Source organism: Synchiropus splendidus, chromosome 5 (genome assembly GCF_027744825.2).
Source record: "Synchiropus splendidus isolate RoL2022-P1 chromosome 5, RoL_Sspl_1.0, whole genome shotgun sequence".
In the NCBI taxonomy this organism is placed as follows: domain Eukaryota; kingdom Metazoa; phylum Chordata; class Actinopteri; order Syngnathiformes; family Callionymidae; genus Synchiropus; species Synchiropus splendidus.
The window spans coordinates 26682702-26708455 of NC_071338.1; the positions used below are offsets into that span (position 1 = coordinate 26682702).

A 25754-nucleotide genomic window follows, 5' to 3' on the forward strand; every position below is an offset into this window, starting at 1 on the left:
AACTTCACAATGTGGTGCTAAAAAAACTAACAGAGGCCGAGCTTGACGTCTCACTTCTAACCTTTATTTACACTGTAAAGCATCAAGGGCTACTTTGTTGTTTAGTGGTTGCCTAAAAACTGAACACGGTATCAAACAAACCTCCTCCAAAATGTAAATACACAACAAATAATGGCTGTTAGGTAGCAATTTGAGCTAAACAATGCTAAACATTATTTCTTGGTCTGGAAACTCCCCAAAATAAACAGATGCAGGGGAAGTTGGCGAACTTAACCCACCTCCAGCACATGGTCGTTCCACCTCTAGTTAGTTTTCCCACTAAGCCCAGATTTAACCCAGTGCGGTTTGAGTTGAGTTTCATGTGATGTGCATGGATTTTTGTTCACGTTCATCTTCAATTAATCCGTTCAGCATTATGTTTTTTTTTGGTGGGTCGCCACTTTTCTGATCTTCCAGCTCAAAATAAATGTGATTTCCATATTTCAAATTTACCGGTGCTACATTTTCAATGGATTTCTGTATATACGTTGATAAATTGCAGACACATCTGATTTAATCTGACACTTTTCCATCTCTTTTGAGGGAGAATAAACCGGAATATATTCCTAAACCGTTCAGGCTGTGGCCAACGTTACAGGAATCCACTGAGGTCTGATCATCTGAGACGCTCCTGACGTGGGCGTATTTAGACGTCCCGCTAGTGTTTGTCAGTGCGGTAAATTTGCTTTCATTCATGAGTGCAGTCGCAATGGTCCAGATAACTTCCATGCATCTTGTTTATTCAGGCTTTTGTAAAATGTTTTCCAGGCATCTGAGATGTTTGCCCACTTGGTCCCTCAGGACGGCAGAGTGTTGTGCATTAGCAGCCGTGTGTCTCCTGACAGTACTGACAGGCGATTCACTGAGGGGGAATGATGCTTTTCTGAAGACTTGCTGCACTCCCACTGCTACAACAGGCCGTTTTAAAAACACAGCATTGATTCATTTTGGCAGCTGCAGCTCTTGGAGGCGACTGATAACATCAATGCACATAGCAAATGAAAAAAAGCTGTTTATCATTAGGAGCATGATTTTAAAAATTCCTCTGCATAATAATCAATGATCGAGACCATCTGAATCATTTAAGAGGTTTTATTTTTAGCAGCTGTGGCAGCGTTTCGGAACTGTTGCAGTGTTATTTAAGCTGAGGATTTTATTTTTCCTGGTGAGCTGTTATTAACACATTCACCATCCTTCAGATTATTCTTCTGAGAAGTGGACGTGAAGTTTAAAAAAAACAAAATCAAGCTGCTGTATATAGTAATTGTGTGCTGTTTATTAATATATATTATATTAATATATATATATATACACAGCAGTAATCACTTTTCCTCACAAGCATTAAGATTCTAATTCACTTCATTGTCTCCAGATTAACTTTTTAGCAGTCACCAAGTGGAGTCAGGTTTCCCAGATGTTTGATCAATTTAATTTGCATGATGAAAATATAAACAAACACTGGATATTACACCTCACCAAGCACAGTCTGTAGAGTCCAACTAACATGAACGCAATGTTGTTTTTTTTCATCGCGGAGAAATGTACATTTCAGTGTGACAGCTTTGTGTTTATAGCGTGCACTGCTGTTCCATCCGCATGGAAACTGAGCAGTTGGAGATGGATGTTCTCAGCCCGAGGTCATACTGCCACCTACTGGCCGTTCAACACTGTATCACTCAATTGATGCTTTTCAGATGCTCTTCCTCCATGTGCAGGTGGGAGCTAATAATAGTTTGTGGATTACATTTGACTTTCTCATGTGGGGTGAGGCTCTAGAGCAAGGGTGTCAAACCGGTCCTCAAAGGGCCACAGTGGGTGCAGGCTTTTGTTCCAGCCCTGAAAGCACAAACAGGTGAAGCACTCAGGTGTCAGCTGAAACAAACAGCACCAGACTGACCATCAAGTGATCACAGTCTTCAGACACCTGCTTGGTGAGTAGAGGTGTCCTCTTGCTTGGTTGGAACAGAAGCCTGCACCCACTGCGGCCCTTTTGCGGGTCAGTTTGACACCTGTGCTCTAGAGGGTCCTTCCACGTGGAAAACTTCTTATGACTAATCATGAACTTTCACGGCGCATGACTCCATTACCTGTCCCATGCTTTGTGGACGTGAGCAAAAAAGTTTTTGGCGCAAACCTGTTTTCATCAGCACATGCCCCTAAAGTGCCACTTTCCATAAGTAGCTGAAAAAATGAATAATTTAAGGATTTAACAGGATTAAATATCACACTAGTTACACAACTTAATCCCAGCCATCAAGCAAACTCTCTGGGGTCCGGAAGTGCGACTGTTCTGCTGACACATGGTCCCCCTGTGGGTTCAGGCTTCTCTGTTGATCCACCTCCAACACTCATCCGTTTTTCTGCAACACGTTTAAATGTATGGTGACACACACACACACAAAAAAACAAACTACCTCCTTCAATGAAACGAGTTATTGAACGAGTGTGCAGGCGGTTCATCCTTGCTAGTTCTCCACCATTCAGTTCAACAGAGAACAGTTCAGCTCTCACTTGTGGAATCAAGAGTATAAACTGAAGACTTACAACCATACAGTGGTTTAAAATTGCAATCCTCCCTCTCGTGTTCCCTCGCATGCTGGGCTGCACCAGTTCAGGCCTTGGGTTGGATTGTTGTCTGGATCTTGGCGATTGACCGGCTTGACAAAGTGCTCCCCTGGCACCTACACGGTCCTAGATCTGGCCACAAGTGTGGACAGTTCCACCATCATCTTTGCCATATCCACTTAACATAACATGACGTGAGACTCCAAGACTGTGCGTATTTACTGTGCATCCTTACCTGCACTCCAATGGATGAAGAGTGCAATATAGAAAATAGTGATAGTCAGAAAGCAAGTGGAACATTTTGAGCTAGACTCGGATCCAGGGATGGTGGTCAGAAACAAGTCAGTCGGCAGATTGAGCTTCATTCCATCTTGAGAGTTGGATGAAGTTAAGGGCTGACCCAGAAGACTGGGAGCGATCATGTGTCCACTTCAGCTTCGGATCCAATCTTAACAGACGGCAACGGAAAAACATGGGCAACAAAGCGCTGTGACCGCTGTGCTCCGGAACGGAAGACAAGTGCACTCAAGCAATGAAGGCTTCCTCTAGTCAAACAGCTTCCACAGAAACATCACAGACAGCAGAGGGAGTGGATGATTGAGGAGGAGTTTAAGGGCCAAACTAGCAGAGGATATGTGGCGGATGGCATCTCAAACATTCATCTTCATAGGTAGCTGATTCATGAATAACCACATTCCACAGTAGACTGTGTCTCAGAATAAATTTTAATAACATGATCTGCAAATACCATGGAGACCCATGACAAAGGCATCACAATAACTGATATAGGACTCTTTTATTAACTTGAAATGGTCTCAATCTTCTGCTGATCTCCTCCATACATATTGCTCCTAACTGGGGTGGACAAAAGAAAATGGCCAACAGCCCAGCCCACAGCCTCCGAGTGTCAACTCCAACAACAACAATCCGGTGTTTGTCGTGCATTAAAATCTATTGGCCAGAATTAAAACTGCTGTAAATGATGCTTAAAGAAATGGCTTTTAAAAGTAATAGATGGAATGTGTGGTGATTCATGTACATGGTGCGGATGTTCAAAATAACATGACCTGTTGAATGATTATGCATAAATAGCATGTTGTAAAAATAAATACATGAACATTTAAATGTCATGAGGTCAGCTGCATTTCGCCCCATTGACCACACAGAGCGCTATGCTAAAGAATATGAAGGAAGTAGGTAGTGGCGTCTCATTTCCGGTCAGCACCAGTAACATCTGACATTTAGCAACAAACTGAACCACTTGCATAAACATGTTCACAAATGTATAACTACTGGTAGCTATCACAACTCTGTTCAAAGTCTACAACTTATCTTTTGGCTGAAAAAGAAGATAATGCATGAGATTATGAAAATATTGAAGAAAAAAAAAGAATTTATATTCAATAAAAAGAAGGCATTGTTTTAAATTCTCAGCACGAGCAAAGGTGGATATAAGCACTTCAGTTATCCCACTTTTCTTGATGCAGAAGAAGGCGGCAGTCCTCAGTCACGGTCACCAGTCAGGACGTTTGAGATAAAAACGCAGAGTAGTAGGCACTCAAGAGGACCTGTGCTCGGCGTAGAGGCGGTACATGAGGCCAACAGCCGTTGCAGCGATGGCAGGTATTAACCAAGTTATCCAGGAGCTTTTGCTGTCGAGGGGAAATGCGCATGTTTACATTCTTGGGTTTCAAACTGCACACTCAATAACAAGCCAGAACTTTTCCAACGTTTGTGGAAAAGAGTGAGGCGTCATTTGTTATGGCCTAATCAGGTGCCGACAAAGTCCAAACTGCAAACCCAAATATACCAATACGAAAAATGGAAAAGACCCCTTGTTTAGTTACACATTAATGATTACCAAGAAACTGACAACCTGTTGAGCGTTAGACACAATGGAAGCCTAAAAGATGACTCACCTGTCGTCTGGTCTACTTGTTGGTTTTTTATCCTGCAGACAAAGAATGAAAATCACATAGAGAAATGGCCCGACCACACATATTTAAATACGTTATTTAGTTTAAACAAAGTAGTGCTCACCTTCACCTTTTGCCTGTCATCCTGGAAAATAAGTAAATACATGTGGATTAGTTTTTTAAATAAACAACAATATTATGACTTAATAAAATAAAAAAACAGCCTGCAAAAATGGTTGATCCATGCATAAATAAACATTATAACTTGAGCCATTTGCTTATTTTAGATGAATTGTCGAACAGGTTTCAAAAAATAATAAACCATGTCGTGAGAATATTGCACCATTCGACTGTGTGTGTCTTTACCATGTGAAGATCCCCAACGTAATACTGCTGCAGCATATCCCTGGCATCAATTGAATGACCCACATCCTCGAAGCTCTCTGTTGCATCAGATCCTGCCTGCTCCAGCAAAACTTCTTCACCACCGGGATGCTGGAACAAAAACATTTTCAATTTAGCGATAAATACTTTATTGCTTTCATAATCAGGTTTGTCAATATTGGACTTGTGTCCCAGAGCAAGCTAGCATCAGCTATCATAGTAGACGTGCACTACAAGATACTTGGATTCCTAGTATGGAACGTTGTCAATTTTATGGTCGATCAAATTGTTTAAGAGACACACATTGAGAAAAGTTACTTCATTTGCCACATGCACAGTGCACCGTTTGGTTCACAGCCTACTTGTTTGCAGTCACAGTAACATGCAAACGCTCAAATCCTCACCAGGAGCTATAACTGTTTTTCATCGACAAATATTTGTGTACAGTTAATTACATGAAGAACACGAAACCACGTGCTTCACCAGGAGCCAAATAAGGCCACTTTAACCTGGATGGATTGTCACTGTGTCTTTATAAGGGACAGTTTCTGAGCCACTCATGCGCAAATGAAACCTCCTGTCAAAGTGTTTTTGTTTTTTTTTCATTTTTTTCAGTGTCGCATTCGACCTTCAGCTTTGGCTGCACAAGTGTTTCCCATCATCGAAGCATCAACGTGATGATTTTTTTCATGTTTTGAGTGATTTATTAAGACTAGGACAGCCACCGTATATTGCATTTTACCTCTCACTCACACTGTAGATGTTACTTTGGTGGAGACATTTATTCTTCCCACTGCAAAAGAGATGACCTTTAAGGCCCAATAAGAGGTTTTGGTTGCACTTTATATTTGGGAACACATTTTATCATGAATAAACCAAACTTATTCTGATGTGGATGAGCAGCAACCCTGGAATAGTCACCAAGGATCACTTAACCCAACACCATTACAGATTATAAATTGCAAACAAGCAAGTCATTCGACTTAGGATTGTTGATATGGGGTCATCAATCTAAAGGAAGCATGGTTTTGTGCGGTAGTTTCACCGCCCAGTAGATGACCTGGTAGTACATCACAGATAGGTGACGCTAGGCCCAAGACAACAAGTTTCCTTCAGATCATTGCAAGAGGGTCGATATCCCAACTATAAACTATAGACAACGCCATTGTTTCTGCGTGCGAATGCGTTACAAAATAACAGTTATGGACATTAGTGACGCGCGCGCATGCGGGGTCACGTTTCCGGAAATTCCAGGAAGTGTCCGTCAGAGAACTCTGATAACCATTTTTCGTCAACAGTACACCAAAACATACGCGATAAACACAACATAACTCGTAGTAGAAATACACGTCTTACCTCTTCCAGGAACTTGGTCACGTCATAGATCTTGTTATGGATGACAAGCCACGTATCGGTACTCATGTTGTGTTTTCTAATGTCTTCCATTCTGTAGTACTGGACACCATCGTCTACACTTGCGTCTGCAACGCCGTTGTTTGACTCCTCGACCATCTTTACGTCAATACGTCAGCTCAGGAAGTTGCACTCGGCTGCTGTGTGGCCTGGTGAAGGACTCTATCGACACCCACCACTCAGGTTGGAATATGTAAAGCAAGTTTATCAGACTAGCACAGGTTGTACAGCCTAGCTGTAAAGCAACTGACCAATCAGCGCGGACTGTTCTATATGGCAGCCAATAAAAATAGACCACTCGATAATCGCGAGACTTGTATTTATCGAGCACTTACACTTGCGCAACAGTTGCGCATACATACACTTCTTTTGTCATATTTAAAAAAGAAATTATGATTAAAAATATTTGCTTCTTCAGAAGGACAGAGGCACTTTAATTCTCAACGATACCACTGACGTTCTGCAGTCTTGTCATCATATTGCATCCTGTGACGTCTGATAGAGTAACGCAGCTCCATCCTCCAAAATTTTAGATTTGTTTCAACACCACCATTTACGTTTTATTTCTTTAAATTACGAAGTAATTTTGTGTGTAACGCTTTATGATTAGATCTCACTTGGTCAAATGGACTTTTTAAAATAAAGGTTGTGTAACCGCAGGGTATGCTGGGACAGTAATGGCTGCCTTCATTCATGTAAACATATGCGTCGTGTTTACGAAAGTACTGTGCTTTTACCCCTCTCAGTAATAGTGCATCTCGACGTGTCTATAACGAAAGGCGTAACGTTCATTCTTTGAAGTATATATTTTCAGATGTTCCGTGTTTAATTTTAACAGGACCCCAATTTGCTTCTTACGGTACATTAGCCTGCATGCTAGCGGAGAATCGCTCCTCTTTCAGGTGAGTATTTGTTTCTTTATTTCTACCAGAGATTTGTAAAATGCGCAGTGTCATGTACATTCAAACCTAATGGACCATTCTAGATAGTCATTGATGATTAAACCACCCGCAGTTAAGCTAGAGTTGGTGACTGACGACGTCTGGTTTACGTCTTAGTGTTGAGTTTATCAACTTTTTCGTTTACTTACAAACAGGGATTAAGATAAGATCAAGCTATTTCTAAAGACTTTATTCTTTGATGAACACTCTTAATGTAACACGGTATAACGTAAAACACGCATTGACGATCTGTAGTGTCTTCCGTAGCCTACATGGGTTCGCATCAAATAAGTTAACAAGCAACTCATGAATCTCACAAAAATGAAGATAAACAAGATATTCTCTCTCTCTGAAGTCATTAACGACTGCAACAACAACAACATGTTACAGACATTTAAGTGTTTTTTTTCAACCTTTTTTAACCAGAAAATGGAAGACGACGACTGTTTACATCGACTGGAGGGATCGGATCCTTCTGCTCAAGTAGGCGGACTAATTGTCAAAAAGAAGAGTGCGGCAGCCGACCCCCATGTCTTCCGGGCACCGACTCCACGCACCTCTCTGCTGGGCTTGGATCTGCTGGCTGCACAAAAAAGAAAAGAGCGGGAGAATAAGGAACAAACCAACGGAGATGAAAGCAGTCGGAAGAAGTCGAAAGTTTCGTCTTATAAGGACTGGGAGGAAAACAAAAGTGACTCTGGCTCAGATGAGGAAGACGATGAAAAGAGCAGACAAGTAAAGAAAGAAAGGTAGATGCATATGCTGAACACATATCTAATTCATTTAACTTTCCTGTGATCATAATAATTAATTTTTGCAGAAATAGATATGCAATGAAAGAAACTGTTTGAATTCAATTGATGCCTGTTTGATCCACCCGTCATCATAACAGACCATTTCAACATTACAGTTCTCCATTAGGCTGAACAAGATCCTTGTGTGAATGTGTGCACATAGACATTACATTTTAACCCTTGTATAATGTAAACGTGACAATTATTAATCTGTAGATGAAACCTAAAAGCTTAAGTGGCACAACCAAGTTTCTTTTTTTTACAATCTAGACCAAGAGACATTGACCAAAACTTCACTCCATGTGTTTGAGCGGGACCTTACACATGTGTTTGAGCAGGACATTAACACAACAACTTGTGTATTTTAGTGTATGCTATGTGAAACATACACGGACATGACTTAAAACGTAAACTGTTGAGACCCAAGCATTTGTCTGCTGGTGTATTTTGAATTATTCATTGTTATGTGGGATAAGATGGATATATTTGGAGTAATAGTTCAATAGTCTCAAGATGTTGTAAAACCATTGTGTTGACATTTTAATGCTTGTTCAGATCTCTTAAATAAATTGTTCTTTTTTTACAGCCGGAAATATCGTATGATTGGATCGGAGACACCGTCCAGTCCAGGGGGAGTCAGTGAAGAGTTTCGTCGCCTACACAAGCAGCGAGAAAAAGAAAGGAGAGAGCATGGAGTCTATGCCTCTTCCAAAGAAGATAACAGCAGAGACAAAGAGAGGAAAAGAGATAAGGGTGGGGACCGGAGGTCTCACAGAGGTAAAACCTTAGTATCTCTTAAATGTTATTCTTCTATAGACACATCCAGGAATGACTGTTCATCAAGTATGACTTTTTTTTGTTTTTCTGTAGATGAGCGTGACAGTGGTCGCGGCACCAGCACCAGTCGATCTGAACGTTCTGACCGCAGTGAGAGAAGCGAGCGTTCACAAAGAGACGGTTGGTCGGATCGAATCAGCCGAGGAAGTAGGCGGGACGAACCTTCCACACCACGAGACCGTCCGAGAGGTGAAATACTTAATGTGCATGGAATATTGGGAGTAAACGACTAAACTTTTTTTTTTCTTAGATTCATTCACACCTTCCAGATCCAACTGGGAAGAGGACGATAGTGGGTATTCCAGCTCCAGGCATTCTCAGTGGGAGTCTCCGTCCCCTGCTCTGTCTTCTCGAGAAACAGACCGTTCAGAACGAAGCCATCGGACTGGTCGAGAGAGCGAAAGAAGAGACAAGTAAGCTATGAATTTAATGGAGTCATATTGACTGTATGCGAAATGCTCCTTATCCTTCACCATTTTTTCCCGAATATGAATGTAACATGGCTTTTCTACTTTGTGCATTTAGGTCAGTACGAAGCGGCTACTCTGCTGACACTCCACTGCCCACACCGTCCTACAAGTACAATGAGTGGGCCAATGACAGAAAGCACCTGGGTTCTACTCCTCGCTTATCCCAAGGAAAAGGTAGCATGAACGTGTTGTTGCCTGAATTCTTTCCTTAATTTTCGTTTTTATCACGAGCCATTCTTGGGTGGCAGATAAATTTGGTGTTGGAGGAATTCTCAAGTTCATGATGTGGATAACAACTGCATTGATTTCTTTTGTCCACTTAAGCAAGAAAAGATGGTGAGGGAGGTATTTCGTTCGACAATGAGGATGAAAAAGAACAGTGGGAAGAAGACCAAAAGGTAAGCGGAACACAGAGGCTGTCTCTCTGTTGAGGTTTTGGTGTCTTGGCGTGGCTAATTCTCCATGTGCCTGCAGCAAGCTGACAGGGACTGGTACATGATGGATGAAGGCTACGACGAATTCCACAACCCTTTTACATCTACTTCCGATGAATATCTGAAGAAAAGAGAGCAGGTTCTTCAGAAACAGACCCAGAAACGAATATCTGCCCAGAAACGACAGATAAATGAGGTTTGTCTTTCACTGTACTTAAAATTGTGTTTGTCAGATATGAATTTTCTCAACAGCCGATGGTTTTGTTAGGACAACGAGCGCTGGGAGACCAACCGCATGCTAACCAGTGGAGTGGTACAGAGGCTTGAGGTGGATGAAGACTTTGAAGAGGATAATGCTACCAAAGTTCACCTCCTCGTTCATAACCTGGTCCCTCCTTTCCTGGATGGAAGAATCGTCTTTACTAAACAGGTTAAGACTTGCACTGTATATTTAGCTCCTATTCTGTTAAGTTTAATTTTTGGGGAGCACGTACAATTGGTGCGTCTAATGTTCTGTTTTTCATCTTGCTTCAGCCTGAGCCTGTGATTCCTGTCAGGGACCCCACATCTGACATGGCCATCATCTCTCGAAAGGGCAGTCAGCTTGTCCGTAAACATCGCGAGCAGAAGGAGCGCAAGAAGGTGGGAATGAGTCACACAAGTCTTAAACACTTGGTTTATTTAATTTACGTGCTTGAGGTTGGACAAAAAATACTCAAGTCACTATACATAGAATTTCCACTTGTGAATACCTTCAAGCAAAAAAACTAAAACTGCCGTTCTTCCAGGCTCAGCACAAGCACTGGGAATTGGCAGGTACCAAGTTGGGAGATATTATGGGAATCAAGAAAACAGAGGATCCTGATGCAGCAGGAGCTGTGGGAGAGGACGGCAAAGTTGACTACAGGTAGCAGCGCTTTCGCTGAGTTATTTACTTTGTAACTATGTTCTTTTGTGAGAGTGTGAACGGCCATTGTAAATAAAAAATGTATTTGTTTACCCTTCAGGGCAGATCAGAAATTTGCAGATCACATGAAAGAGAAGTCTGAAGCCAGCAGCGAGTTTGCTAAAAAGAAAAGTATTTTGGAGCAGAGGCAGTACCTCCCAATATTTGCAGTGCGACAACAACTTCTGAATATCATAAGGTAATCACCTCAGGGACACAAAACACACTTGGGTCACATTTAACTGTCCGCTCATGTCTCATCTGTGCTCACTTTAGGGACAACAGCATCGTCATTGTTGTCGGAGAAACAGGCAGTGGGAAGACCACTCAGTTGACTCAGTACCTCCATGAGGATGGATACACCAGCTATGGCATGGTGGGATGCACTCAGCCGAGACGAGTGGCTGCAATGAGTGTGGCCAAGAGAGTCAGTGAAGAGATTGGTACCAATCTGGGGGAGGAGGTAAGATGTTATTATTATTTTTATTTTTATCACCAGAATGTTGTTTAATTTTTTGTTAATGCAGTGTGCTAAAGAAAGTAGAGAGAAACCTGAGACTTTTTTAGTTGAGTATTTTTGTACAGATCAGTTATAACAGATGTATTGCGTCATTTTGAGTTAAGACAATTTGCTCTCTTGTTTGATTCAGCTTTGTTTTTGTTATGTTGTTGTGTTTGTTATGCTTTGTTGTGTGCAATGGTTACATTTTCTCGAATCTTGTAACCGTTGCAACATCAGTGCCGCCACCAGGGGGTAAATCTGCCGGCCACTCCACCCACCAGTCGTGCTTATAGCTTTTAATTTTGGTGTGCCACCCCAAGATTTTAAGTGGCCCCATCTGACCACCCCTATGAAAAATGCTCCAGTGATTCCTCAGCCAGTTCAGATTGGTCGTGCTCTTGCTCTCTACAGCCATCTGGTGGTTGAAAGACTGAACTACATTCCTCTGTCACGACTGTTGTGGACTAGTCGTGATGGCTCAGCATTCAGTGAACCTATGACGCTGAGCTTTCTCCTTCCCGCAGGTGGGCTATGCTATTCGTTTTGAGGACTGCACAACAGAGAAGACGTTAATAAAGTACATGACGGACGGAATCCTGCTCAGAGAGTCACTCAGGGAGTCAGATCTGGACCACTACAGTGCAGTCATCATGGACGAGGCTCACGAGCGTTCCCTGAACACTGATGTGCTTTTCGGTCTGCTCCGGGAGGTAAAGTTCCAAACATTATATACTGAACAAATTTCCAATCTCAAAGTACTAACGTTAAGGTGTTTTCCAGGTGGTTTCTCGGCGGACGGATTTAAAGCTTATAGTTACATCTGCAACTATGGACTCTGATAAATTTGCTTCATTCTTCGGCAATGTACCGATATTCCACATTCCCGGGCGAACATTTCCAGTGGACATCTTGTTCAGCAAGGTATGGCCAATTCTTGAACCCATATGCCTCATTGCTGTGAGGAAGTTTGTTGTCTTTACTTTAAAACTATATGGTTATGCTCCAAGTTTTCACGCTTGCTCACCTGTTTGCTCCGACAGACCCCTCAGGAGGACTATGTGGAGGCAGCTGTGAAACAGGCTTTGCAGATCCACTTGAGTGGAATGTTTGGGGACATCCTCATCTTCATGCCTGGGCAAGAAGATATTGAGGTGAGATGTTGTGCACACAAAAATGAATGCTTAAGCAAAGCTAATTTAATTTCCATCTGAACCACTGTTGCATGTTTTGCCATGATGACACTTGCTCCATATTCTTTTAGGTTACCTCAGATCAGATCGTTGAGAGATTGGAGGATCTGGAGAACGCACCTCCGCTAGCTGTGCTTCCCATTTACTCCCAGCTGCCCTCTGACCTCCAAGCCAAGATCTTCCAAAAGGTTTGCATTTCTCATGACGTTCTCTTGGCGCTCACCAACAGTATGACTGCATGTCTGGTCTCACCATTAGGCCCCTGATGGTGTCAGGAAATGCATCGTGGCCACAAACATCGCGGAAACCTCCTTGACTGTGGATGGCATCATGTTTGTGGTGGACGCTGGATACTGCAAATTAAAGGTAGAGATATGTCGACCTTCTCCAGTGACTTTTGCATCACTGTTTGACCCTGAAATCTCAATGTCAGGTTTTCAATCCTCGTATTGGAATGGACGCTCTGCAAATTTATCCCATCAGTCAAGCGAATGCCAACCAACGTTCTGGAAGAGCAGGACGTACCGGTCCGGGCCAGTGTTACAGGTGAGAACCTGTTCATGTCAGCTGATGGTTTATTCTGGCTCCTGACGTTTGAGCGGTTCAGTGAGCTGTTAGCATCATCGTGCTCATGTTTGTGTGCGCAGGCTTTACACTCAGAGTGCGTTTAAGAACGAGATGCTGACCGTCACCATCCCTGAGATCCAGAGGACAAATCTGGCCAACGTGGTTCTGCTGCTGAAGTCTCTCGGTGTTCAGGATTTGCTTCTCTTCCACTTCATGGATCCACCACCAGAGGACAACATGCTCAATTCCATGTACCAGCTCTGGATTTTGGGAGCTCTAGACAACACAGGTGAGATCAGTGCCTTGTCCTGTGCTTTGCTGAGGAGAAGCATACTGAGTCAAATGTCTATAGTAGTTGTTTATTGTAGATTGGAAACAAGTACCTGCCTTTTCCGTTGTGCTTTCTCAAAATGGAAAAGTTTGGTCAAAAGATTTTGGTGTACTCGACTTTGAAGGGAAGCATTTTGATGGTTAGATCACTGAGGTCCAAAGATCCAAGAATTCAAAGTAGAATCAGACATGAGATAAATGTATTTGCAATAAATACCTGGCACTGTATGACTGATAAAATGTCTCAGTGCTAGTTAAAGCTTTTCCATGGTGGCCATCACGCCTTGCACCAAGATATTTTTTCAGTTGATGTTGTCCCTGCCGCTTGGATGAGGCAGTCTCGAGCTTAGCAGCTGGAGTAATTGGCCAGTATCTGATTCTGCATTTGATTTGACTGGTCGGGCCTCATTTCTGTCTCATCTTCAGCCAGAATCCCGGGGATTTAAGGATTTGGGGATAAGACGGGACTTGGGATGATTCCCTGTATGGTGTGTTAACAGCAGATTATCTCTGATTTAAGCTTACCTGTTCCAAACTGACTGTAGTGCTTTTCTGCATTTTCTTCTTGTAAGCCTCTTAGACTCTGTCATCTGATCATTCAAATCAGGACAGGCGGCCTCCGGATCTGCCTCTGCTTTCTTCCTTGTGACGCTGCCTTGTCAGCAGTTTGTCCTGCTCTTTCACTGTGATGGACAAATATCTTTCACAGCGATTCGGGTTTGTGGCTCCGACTGACGTCACATTTACAGCGTGTAATAGAGCTCACCGTGATTTTCTTTTTCCTTATCTGAACAAGATGCTGACACGGCAAATGTCACTGTTTTGTCTTCCGCCAGGGGCTTTGACACCAACAGGCCGGATGATGGTGGAGTTCCCCCTCGACCCGGCTCTGTCTAAGATGCTGATTGTGTCCTGCGACATGGGATGTAGCGCAGACATCCTCATTATAGTGTCCATGCTGTCTGTGCCAGCCATCTTTTACCGACCCAAGGTAACTGTTCTGTTGTGGAAAGATTTTCTTCGTGTTTAGGAGTGGACTCTGATGTTGGTGGATGACGCAGGATGCCCTCAAAGATGAGCTCGAGAGGTTGATATGCATATAATATGCATATCCATCCATCCATCCATCCCGGAGCCAGTTTTGTATGTGTTTTACATTTGAAGAAGAATTGTTTGTTTGTGGTTATTCTGCATGTAACGTTATTCCCATAAAGAATCAAGACAGAAGCACTTGTGTCTTAATGTCCAATCTGTGCGTCGGCAGGGTCGTGAGGAAGAGAGTGACCAGGTCAGGGAGAAGTTCTCAGTTCCAGAAAGCGACCACCTCACATATCTCAACGTCTACATGCAGTGGAAGAATAACAACTACTCCAGCATCTGGTGCAACGATCACTTCATCCACACCAAGGCCATGCGCAAGGTCAGGTTTCCCTCCAGTCGTTCACAGAGTTGCCGGGTCTTGATGGCAACACTCTCTTCTGCCGTCAAACATATTCTGTCCTGTTGTTTACTTGCCCAGTGTGTCTGGTTCATCCGGAGGTGTTCATGGATCTGTTGTGCTGCAGGTGCGTGAAGTGCGTTCCCAGTTGAAAGATATCATGGTGCAGCAGAGGATGAACCTCATTTCCTGCGGCTCCGACTGGGATGTGATCAGGAAGTGCATCTGTGCTGCCTATTTCCACCAAGCTGCCAAACTCAAGGTGCTTTTCTTAACTCATTCATTTGTTATACTCACTCCCGTGTGGGGAGGCAGGGGCAGGAGTAATTGGGGCGAGAGCCGGGGGACACCCTGGGCCAGGTCACCTGTCCGTCACTGTGCACACATGGACACAGCCACTCGCACACACACTCACACCTGCAGAGGATTTAGCTTGTTACAAAAAATGTAGTGTGAATTTTCCTTTCATTTATGCGATGTTGTTTTCTGTTCCAGGGCATTGGTGAGTATGTGAATGTGAGAACAGGTATGCCCTGTCACCTGCACCCAACCAGCTCCTTGTTTGGAATGGGCTACACTCCTGACTACATCATCTACCACGAGCTTGTCATGACCACCAAGGTGAGCCATGGCCACAGTTTAGAGTTCTGCAGCGTTGCAATGGTTTTCTTGTGAATGTTTACCCTCGGAATATTTTCTCTCTTGCTGTAGGAGTACATGCAGTGTGTGACCGCTGTGGATGGAGAGTGGCTGGCAGAACTGGGACCCATGTTCTACAGCATAAAGCACGCTGGGAAGAGCAGAGGGGTTAGTTTGGATAACTCTGCATGGACTGTGTTTTTACAGAACATTCAACAATATTATTATTTACATTGTCATATGATACGTGCATGGAATTAACACAAAATTACTTTCATCATTTATTATTGTTATTATTATTATTATTATTATTATTATTATTATTATTATTATTATTTTTGTTGCTATTTACTGCTAAAATATTTTTTACATCAATTTATTTTTTCTGTTTTTCTTTTTTTTCTTCAGAATTTATTATATGTATTATATCATATATAATTTATAATTTATTATAATTTCTTAAAAAATAAAACATAATGCTCGACCACTACTGTCCGTGTTATTTTGGATGGATTTTGGATCAACTAGTTTGACCTTTGCACTGCATTAATGACAGGAACATTTAATTAAACATTAAAAAAATAATTTCAAAATATACATTTTTGTTAATGATTGCACGGCATCCTATCAAAATTAAATTAAATTTCAATATTTGTTTATTTCAATTTTATACTATGGTACCGTATCAGTATGGTGTCAACACAATCTAAAATGCTGCCTTTTCTACTAACATTTATTTTTGACTTAAAAAAAAAAAATGTTTTAAGTGCAAAGGCGATTGTCCAATGACAGTTTGACTATTTTGACTTTTTCCTATTGGTTGGTCTGTCTTTGTCCCGCCCCTTCTGCATGCAACATATGACATGGAAGATCTGAGTGTTTTCTTAATGCAACAGTTGCGCATACAGGGAGCGATGTAGCATCCAGCCGGGCGATAATCAACCTCGCCATGCTGGGATTTCTGCCTCGTAAACGCACATCCACTGACCAGGTTTAGTTCCTGGCGTATGTTGCCCTGGTAACTGACGCTGAGGTTCGCTGATCCTGCTTCATAAAAACCCCAAACCCAGTTTCTTCACACTTTTTGCGCCCTCACTATGCCGTGAAACCGTGAATTTGCTCTCTGCGTCTCCTGAGTGACATAAAAAGTCATCCCAGAGTGTAGTATTTTTGTGTCTCTTTCAGTGAAGAGAGCAAAGTAACTTTTAGTTAAGGTGTGTTATAATGTGGAGTAAAGAAAATGCTGTGATGATCTGCTATGGACTTGTCCAAGTCCCTGATCCATTTTTCCCTCTCTCTTTGTTTATAATTTAATGAATTTATTTATTTATATAATGCATTTTTTATTTTTTATTTATGTCTGTCTGTGGTTTTGCTAGGTGTTTAAACAACTCTCTCTCATTCTTGAAGTCAGTCAAACTTTATTCAACTGGGCAAAGGGAGGAAAAATGTGGCTCCTTTAACATTAGCATGGACACGTTCTGTTATTGTGTTCGCTGGTGACATGCAGTCAATTGGATTCTATATGTTTGGGCTGAAGGGTCTTTTAAACTCCATTCTCCTCCTGCTGCAGGAAAACCGTCGGCGGGCCAAGGAGGAGATCACCAACATGGAGGAGGAGATGGCACTGGCGCAGGAGCAGCTGAGAGCTCGTCGCGATGAACAGGAGAGAAAGAGCAACACCGGCAGCGTTCGGTAGGTCGCCGGCAGAATTCCTCCAACAATGGTTCCCCACGGCCCTCATTTCCTCCACTCAGTCCAGATAGAAATGTTTAATTTAGCTCGCGCACTACCAATCCATATCTCCAGCCCCCCTCCCCGCTTCTGCACCGCCGCCGCTCTCACGCTTCCTGATGAGCTTTTCTCACCTCTGGTCCCACCAGACCAGACAAAAAGAAATAATATTGACTCCTGACTGACCCCCATTACAGCAGCAATTTAAATGGTGCCCGAGCGGAGAGAAAGGCGCCGTTCCTTTTCGAATTAAACCAAAAAATTAATTTCACACCCAGAGAGGGGAGTAAGCTCATAAAGAGGGATTTGAAAACACAACTTTGGGGTTGTTAATTAATAAGCCGGGAAAACGATGGCGGAGGATGCGCGGGATTAGGACCGGCGGAGGCGTGAGCGCCGTCGACTCTCCTGGGCTCGTGTGCCTCCCCCAGCAGGCGTCGGCCGTTCAGTGCGACCAGGGATGAAACCGTTTGTGGAGCCTTGCCTCATGCGTCTGCTGCTTCTCACCTGTCTGGCTGCTCGCCAGCGCCGTTCAGGGGTGCGAATTAGCAGGCGACACTCATTTGTTTTGTGTCGGACGCCGGTGAAAGTCGAGTTGTAGTGTGACAAACGGCGATGTAGATGCCGTTTTGAGCTGAACGCTGGCTTCCTGTGTCAGGTGTGCGTGTGTGTCGCAGGGTTCAGGTTCACCGAAAACTTGAACCCCTACATTGTCCGGGTCGCTCCTCTGCTCTTGAGTCTTCTTCATAACTGTTGTGGAGGTGGAGTGGTCGGTGAAGCTTTCCGTACCTTCCTCCGTCCTCTGCACAGGGTTCCTGCCAGGGTTTTTGTGAAAGAACAAAACAATGAGAGACAATGAAACGGGGCAGTTTTGACATTCACTGAATTGGTGCTAATAAAAAACGCTAGTTTTTAGTCATGAGAAGCGAATCTCTCTTCCGTCTGCAGCCGTCATCTCATATTTCTCCTCATACGTCCGGCCGGAACGTGCGACTTGAGTCCCGCGGTGAACAGACTTCAGTCATTTTGTTTCTTATGGAACTTTTCTGTCAAAAACCATGATGCTCATCTTTACCTCCATGATGTGTTGTCCGTTTGTTTCGATGTTTCCACCTTGTTTAAATATGTTTGATCTGGTGAGAGATCATTCTCCTGAAGGCGTGGCACCTCCCTTGTTTACATGTAGCAGAAACCCTGCTTCGTCATCAACAATTTCAGTGAAGCAAAGCACACGTCAGCAGAGCCGTCTGCTTTGAATCACTCTCTGCTTCTCCCTGCTCTTGTCTCTCCGTTGTTTCACTAATATACTGCACAGAGACTGAGGAGGAGGCAGAACAGCAGATTTAAATCTCTTTAGAAGTCGGTGTAAAGAGAGGAGCGAGTCCAGTTTCAGTGAGTTTGATCCAGAACCCACCCGTGTCCAAAGTGAACTGGTGTTGCAGTGAATGGTGATGTCACCGTCCTGATGTTTTGCATCATCAACCCTCCGCAATGTTGCGACTTAGAATAAAAATAACCGTAAATACCCTCTTTTTTTGAATGTTAGAGTCCTTATCATCACGACTACTTCCATTGAAGTGCCATCGGGTCAGCAACAGTGATTGTTCTGGTCGAGTTGACACTCATGATGAGTGCATGTATCTGCAGCACCACACAGTGGAAGGTCACACGTCCAATAAGGTGTCTTCACTCTGCTCAACCTAGTCATGTTTGATCGACTCTAAGTTTGATGTGAATGGATTTTAAAGCATGTAAATATGTATATTTTTTTTATCCCTTTCAATTCCCAAATCAGCTTTTTGACAGAACCATTTCAAGCTGTCCAACGGATCTGACGCTGTTTTGCAAGCTATGTTATGCAGGGTGTAGTTTCTCTTCACAGCTCGAGTCCACCTGCCCTAACCTTTCCTCTGTTTCCAGGGGACTGAAAATCCTGACTCCAGGAAGGAAGGAGGAGGCCCCCACGACGCCCAGACGCACCCCTTCAAGGTTCGGACTGTGAAGCTCCTGCAGGAGGTCCGAGCTGCAGCGTCGTCTTCTCTCCAGCAGCTGCACACACACTCCACCGCATGAGCAACTCAAGTGTTATCACCCGCAGTTCTTCCGTCAACCACTAGAGGGGGAACTTGCATAAGGCACAAAGGTGAAGAGGGAGACCCCGGAACAAAGTAGTCTGTCATCGTGTACTTCAGTCGAAGACGCTTTTCTTTTCCTGAATACGGAGGATTTGTTGCTTTTCTAATTTGTCAGGCAGCGCGTCGCCGTTGGAGCTGAACTCATTTCATTTCCTGCACCCAGATGGCAGGAGCTGATTTAAATGTGTGCCGTGTTTACTGGCTTGTTGTCGACCAGATGACACCAGTGTTGTCCATCTTCCGACCACCGTTTTACATCCTGTGTGGAACACATCAGCATGTTACTTTGTGACGATAATGTGCGTCGTCTTTGCTTCGAAGAAACCAACGCTCATGTGACCAAACTTGCTAGTTTATAGTTGGTGTTTATTACGTCATGCCAGGTTTTTTTTTTCTGCTAAGCTTCTCTTCCAGTGATGATTTTAAACACAGAACTGAGCGAACCATCGCAGGAACACTGATTTGCTCTTGTGACCTCGTGAAATAAATGTCCATTATTTTTGTAATCCACTCAGATTTACCTGGATCTTTTGTGGGCACTTGGGCGGGGTCTGAGGAACGTGTCATTTCTGCAGTTCAAAAGTTATAAATGCTGTACAGGAAACATAGGTGAAGAGTTTTACTGCATCATAGCAGCGCGTGAAGTGAGGTCATCTTGTCTCTGGAACACAGTCAGTCACTTGAGGGGAAAAATACATTTCACCTTTGTCACGTACCTTAACCAGAAAACAGTGTCTCAACAGAATTCACTTTGAGTCTGTATTTTAATAATAGCAAGAGAATTTCGTCTTAACACTTGTGATTAGTTCATAAGCAGCAGAATTGTTCCCCACCATGGTTTTCCAAAGTATCCAGATTAAATGTTAGAATCAGAGGGCGTCCACCTTTTGGCACACTTTCACTTCGTGTTGGAGTTTGATTCCGATCGAGCTACACGTGTGTAAACTGATTGGGAGCCACGTTAAATGGCTTGAGTGGGTCAGATTTGGCCCCTGTGCCTCAGGTTGGACACAAAACTGCAATAAAGAAAATGAGACGGATGCTGGGTTTTGTGCAGTTTATTTGCCTTTTTTCTAGACAATCCAGTGACTTGAAAAGTCAAAACACAAGTTAAATCCATGAATTTATCCATTTTTGAGGTTTTGGTTGAAAAAAACTGAAACATTAATGAAACTAATTATTTTTATGTATTTACACATTTTCCAAAAACAGTGCAACACTAATGTTACTATAATACAATAAAGATTAAAGGCCTGTAAAAAAATCTTATCTATATAATGTATTGATATAAGACCAGAACACTGTGCAATAAACGTTATTACTATATGAGATGAAAATATGATATGGAGGACGACGATCCACAACCAGACGATCAACAAGACGATATCCACACAAAACAATATTGAATTAAAAATGAAAAAAAGAAAAATTGTGGAAACATTACTACATTTAAAACAGAATTTACTTTATGTAATTAAAAAATTATGTTCACATATTTATCTACACAAAAATAACTAAATTGGAAAAAAAACAATATAGGAGAAAATGAAAAATGTAGAGAAGATATACATATATGTATTTATATATGAACATGTATTATAGGTGTACATGTATTTATAATATATTTTTAAAGATGAACATTTAAAAAAAGAATGAAAAAAAAGAACGACAACAATGAAACTGGACATTACTATCCAGCACAATGTGTAATCTGTCAAAAATATTTAAAATTTTTAAACAATTATTTACTTTTTCTTTTTGCCATAAAAAAATGTATTAACCGTAAACCATGCAGAACAAACAGAGAAGCACTGACATGATGTGCAAATGAAAAAAACAAAAAACATTGACAATCATCTTCAGAAAAAAAAAAAAAAGATATAATATTATGTATAATAATACTTAAAATGGATCAATGTTACCAAGAAAGATAATATGTTTAAAAAAAATGACACTTGACACTGACCTCACAAGGGTCTGACAGATACAGACCAAAGGCCACACGTGGCCCGCAGGCCACACCTTGCTCACACCTGACAGTGAACCTGAAGCTAAATCTGTGACGCGTTTGTGGTCGCGTCTGACTGAGATCTTGGCGCCGGCTCGAGTGCGTGCTGCGGTCACGGTGACATCTCTGGATGACTCTCACTTCCAGCGGGCTAAAAACACCCTTCTTCAGTTTCAACGACTACAAGTGTTTTCTTCCTGGTTCATGCTCGTCCTCCACTCTCAGGCAGATCTAGCCCTCCCCCCACCCCTTCCACCCCCTCTGAACCCCCCCCCCCCAGCTCTTGATGGAGACTGGCAGGGAAGAGGAGGCGCGCGATATAATGGACTCCGTCAACTTTAATGAGACAAAGCTGGGCTCCAGACTGACATTTGGAAATAGTCCTCGTGAATGACAGCGTCAGCAGTCACCTTTACCAAAGCTCTGCAGCGCGGGTCCCTGTAATGATGGAGGGAATTAAAATGGCCTCCGGGGCGGCGGAGATAGGAGCGCGGGGATTAGGCTGGGAGGCCACGCCCCCTATCTGGCTCCAGCGGCCACACCCACTGAGACGGGACGCGGGGACTATGGCGGATGCTAGCTGTTGACCGCGGTGAGATTTGAGGGGACGATCGCTGCCGTTACAAACTTAATAAAGGCGCGATAAAGTGAGATTGATGAGGAAAACGCTGGCGTCAACTGCTCTTTTCATTAACTCCTGTCCCATCGTGACGCGCAGCGAAGAGCCACATTTTGTTTCTCTCTCTCTCTGTGTTTTGTTGACTCCCCAGCCTCCATAATGAAGAGCCTTCTGGGACCCAATTACATCCAAGCCCGCCTGTTGAAACTTCAGCAGAGTTCCCCCTCCAGTCCCCCTCACTCTGCACTCGGGTGGACGGTGAACACTCGCAGCCTGCTGTTGTCCGCCACTCAGCCAAGCGGCTCAAGGTTACAAGGGCAAAACACAATCATCTCAACACTCTTCACTTTTTTGTAATAATTGAAAAAGATTCATTGGGGAACAGATATTAACTATTAATAAATGAATTACTTGTTTATTCACAGTTAATAACCCCCTCAAGAAATTGTTGTTATTGTTGTTATTATTAAATAACTATAAATACACCTCTGTGTAACATTGCATCCTTGTTGACATTAAAGAAAACAAAAAAGTAATGTAGCTCAACTTACAATAAAGAATAATACTGTTAATGTGTGTGACCAAAAAATAATAAATATTATTTAAACTGCAGAACATAAAGTTTTTTCCCATTATTGGTAAGTAAAAAGGTTAAATTGTAAACAGTTATTTTAGCTGAATCCCCAACGACCATCTACCATGTTCAAGGAGTGGTTAAAAAAAAAAAAAAAAATAGTACTAGTAACGGTCATAATTCATGAGAAAAACAGATGTATTCGACAGTGCATTTTAGACCTAAAAGTTATTTACAGTATAAATAAATGATGTCATCACGTCAACTAAACAACTATTCCACAATGAAAAAATACAGGTGTATTGGTTGTACAAATGCTCTTGTGAAGGAGTAACAAACCTTCCTCAGTCTCATATTAAATTGTTTTTCATACATGGTCATTAAGAGATACATTACATTGTGAACGAAATTAGGTTTTGTTTGACGTGTAATGCATTATAAATATTACATATATATATTTTTTTAACTTTAGGGAGAATTTTTTTGTCATTTGTTTTTTACTTCTTCACATATTTTCATTAAAAAAGGAACGAAAATGAAATAAACAACAGAAGACAGTAAAACATTTGTGTAAAGGAAACAATTATAATAGATAATAATATAATAATAATAATATAATAATAGAGAAAAGTGGAATTGACGGGCAAAACACAAGTATAAAAACTGCCACTATAATTCTTTACGTGAGACTGACCACAAACAAACAAAAAGGTCAATCTATGAGAACCGCTTGTGTTTTTGTCTTCAACAGCCGCCCAACCTTCAGGGTTGCCATGCTGCATAAACCCACACCACTGGCTTCCGTCAACACTTCTGGTTCTCCCTTTTCGCCAAGCAAAAGTGTTCTTCACTTCATGAGAGAGACACAAAGTCAAATATGGGATGATTCTGTTTAATCCTGGGCCTGGTTGCAAACCTAGTTAGCATGTTAGCATGTCGTAAATCTGAGATTGTCTCAGCTAAATCCAAGACAAGGGACACCCTGGAAAGGTCTCCAGAACATCACAAGGACGGGGAGTAGCCCCATATATCAGAGCCTAACTTCAACAGAAAAAAAATATTGCTTAATAAATCACAGTGTGTATATGGCGACTAGAAACATGAATTGAAACGCTAAAAAAGGTAATAATAAAATGAAAAAAAATTGATAAAGCTTATACGTTGAGAGGTGGTGGACTTGTCTGCGTGTGAATAAAAAGAACGTTTTTCTAAGGAAGGTTTTGAGGATAAATGATGACTGGACCAAATACCACGTCCAAAAGATGGCGGCGGACAATAATGTACAATATGTTTGGGGGGACAGGATGAAGAATGTGTCTGGATTAGAACTAAGAAACATGAATATTCTATTATGGATGGAGAACAGCAAAGAAACTCAACAGTTTATCAGTTGTTGACCGTCAGCCGGGTGTGTGTGACGCTCTCTGATGATGTCATCTCACGCCGCACTCCACTCTCAACAGTCACAAAATTATAACAAATACAAAGTGTTTTATTTTCACTCAATACACTAAGAAATACGTTTCATCCTCACAAAAATGAAGTGGTTGGTTTACAGTTCATCATTCGTCACCCAGAAGTATGAACAGCGGCTGAAAAGTCCCAGAAGCTTCCGGTCGTTCGTTGACACTGTGGCTTCCGACACCAATCCCTCAGAACCAGCACCAACTTCTTGCGTCTCTGAGCCTCCATCATCATCATCATCATCACCTCTTGTTAACTGCTGAGCTCAGCGATATCTTTCTCTTCAACGACACCAACACACCACACACCCGGGGCGTTGCGTGCGCATCAATGTTGTGCACACCAGTCGCCTCCATCCATCTCAGTTCTCTCCGTTACAGAACGTCTCAGTCACTCCTGGGTTGTATATACTTATTATGCGACAGCTGGTCGTCCTTTAGGTGGCAGCTGCTTTTAAATGCAAGGCTGCTCAAACATATGGAAGACATTCATAACAATTATCGGTCTCCTTTCGTCTCCTCAGACACTTTCAGTGTTGCGTATTGACTTCTACGTTGGAAAGACTGTGGTGTATTGATTTGGCCGCGGCAAGAACTGCTGTCTTCCTCCATGCTCGGTGTTGACGCTCACATTCCACCAGTGCACCATGAGACCTATAAAAAAAACATTTTACATGCATCTTATTTGAATAGAAATCATAATAGAACATGGGAGATAAAAAGCAATTTATTTCAAAATATATTTGGAATTTTCTTCCGACGAATTTTGAGGAAAATACTAAAATAACAAATGAAAGGAAGAAACTAAAATTTAGTCATGAGTGTATTGTGTTTGTTGTTGAACAAGTACTGGCTAAAACGGAAACAGAATTAGAAAAATGACAGAAAATGACACCTTATCAGTTGTATAGCTTTAGTCTGACCTGATGAGGGCCACAGAAACACAAGCAAAGGGCCGCATATGGCCCTCGGGCCACACTTTTCCCAGGTCTGGTCAGACACGAGGAGCTTTATATAGGCTCCGCTGGACCACATCTCCCACCAGTGTGTCATCCAGTACGAGTCGAAGTATTCTGGGTGTATTTACTCTGCTCCATTGTCTCATCCCAAACCAACACTTTGTGTACAGTGAACTAGCAAGCTGCCTCCCAGTGGACTGCGCAGTTACTAACAGCTCATCCACCATTGCTTAGGGGCCTGATTTTGTTCTAGAAGAAAGACTTTATATTGTCAAACTCAGACATCCCCTGTGATCGAGGGCCGGTGGGCATGGAACTCTCCTAGCTGCCCTCAAAGCTGCAACAATGCTGGCTTTCGCGCAGCCAACTGGTGGTGGGTGGAGTGGAAGAACAAAGGCAGACTTGTTAGGGTTTATTATTCTTTTATTTGGCTGCAATTTCTGCGCTATCTGCACATGTTCATTAAGGTTCTTGGCAGCGCTGGCTTGTGGGGGTCTTTGACTCCGGCAAGATATGTGAATCCAGAGTTCAAAACCCCTCATGTGCTACTTCCCTTTGAAGATTTCAAAAATAGTTCCAGCATTAGAAATATCAGGCTCATGTGAAATCATAATGGTGGGCAGAATTATTGCAAACCGAGGAGATTCTTTTCCAATAATATTAGCCCTATTAATGACATTCAGTTTTATTTAGATTTATTTAGAGCCAGAAATCGTTCTGAAGTCGGGCACTTGCATGATAACAACAGCTGCACTGTGATGTGCTTTTGCCCTCCGCAGAGACCTCTTCCTTCTGAGGTCCTCAAGGCCACCACCAACATGGCGGCTTCACACGAAGGCCTCCTGCCCAGTCGCCTC

General features: G+C 42.5%; 2 protein-coding genes and 1 long non-coding RNA gene across 4 annotated transcripts in view; 1 reads left to right on the forward strand and 2 right to left on the reverse strand.

Annotated features, from left to right (window-relative positions):
- Positions 1–3311: 3311 nt before the first annotated feature.
- Positions 3312–6560, reverse strand: LOC128759033 (cytochrome b5). Its single transcript, XM_053865640.1, has 5 exons — positions 6261–6560; positions 4887–5015; positions 4645–4665; positions 4524–4555; positions 3312–4256 (listed from the first exon to the last, which is right to left on the reverse strand). The coding sequence occupies exons 1-5, from the start codon at positions 6414–6416 to the stop codon at positions 4163–4165; spliced, it is 432 nt and encodes a 143-aa protein (XP_053721615.1). The 5' UTR covers positions 6417–6560; the 3' UTR covers positions 3312–4162.
- Positions 6561–6782: 222 nt separating this feature from the next.
- Positions 6783–20308, forward strand: dhx38 (DEAH (Asp-Glu-Ala-His) box polypeptide 38). Its single transcript, XM_053865639.1, has 27 exons — positions 6783–7219; positions 7685–8007; positions 8639–8829; positions 8923–9078; positions 9140–9302; positions 9415–9533; positions 9684–9757; positions 9834–9989; positions 10062–10223; positions 10328–10435; positions 10582–10700; positions 10801–10938; positions 11016–11202; positions 11766–11951; positions 12022–12162; positions 12282–12392; positions 12503–12619; positions 12690–12797; positions 12865–12977; positions 13079–13287; positions 14165–14319; positions 14593–14748; positions 14894–15028; positions 15262–15387; positions 15478–15573; positions 16979–17100; positions 19060–20308. The coding sequence occupies exons 2-27, from the start codon at positions 7688–7690 to the stop codon at positions 19139–19141; spliced, it is 3750 nt and encodes a 1249-aa protein (XP_053721614.1). The 5' UTR covers positions 6783–7219; positions 7685–7687; the 3' UTR covers positions 19142–20308.
- Positions 20309–21583: 1275 nt separating this feature from the next.
- LOC128758589 (uncharacterized) overlaps positions 21584–25754 on the reverse strand; it is a 63388-nt gene continuing 59217 nt past the window's right edge. For both annotated transcript variants that reach the window (XR_008414512.1, XR_008414511.1), the window contains exon 5: positions 21584–24592. This is a non-coding gene — a long non-coding RNA (uncharacterized LOC128758589). The remainder of the gene's footprint in view (positions 24593–25754) is intronic.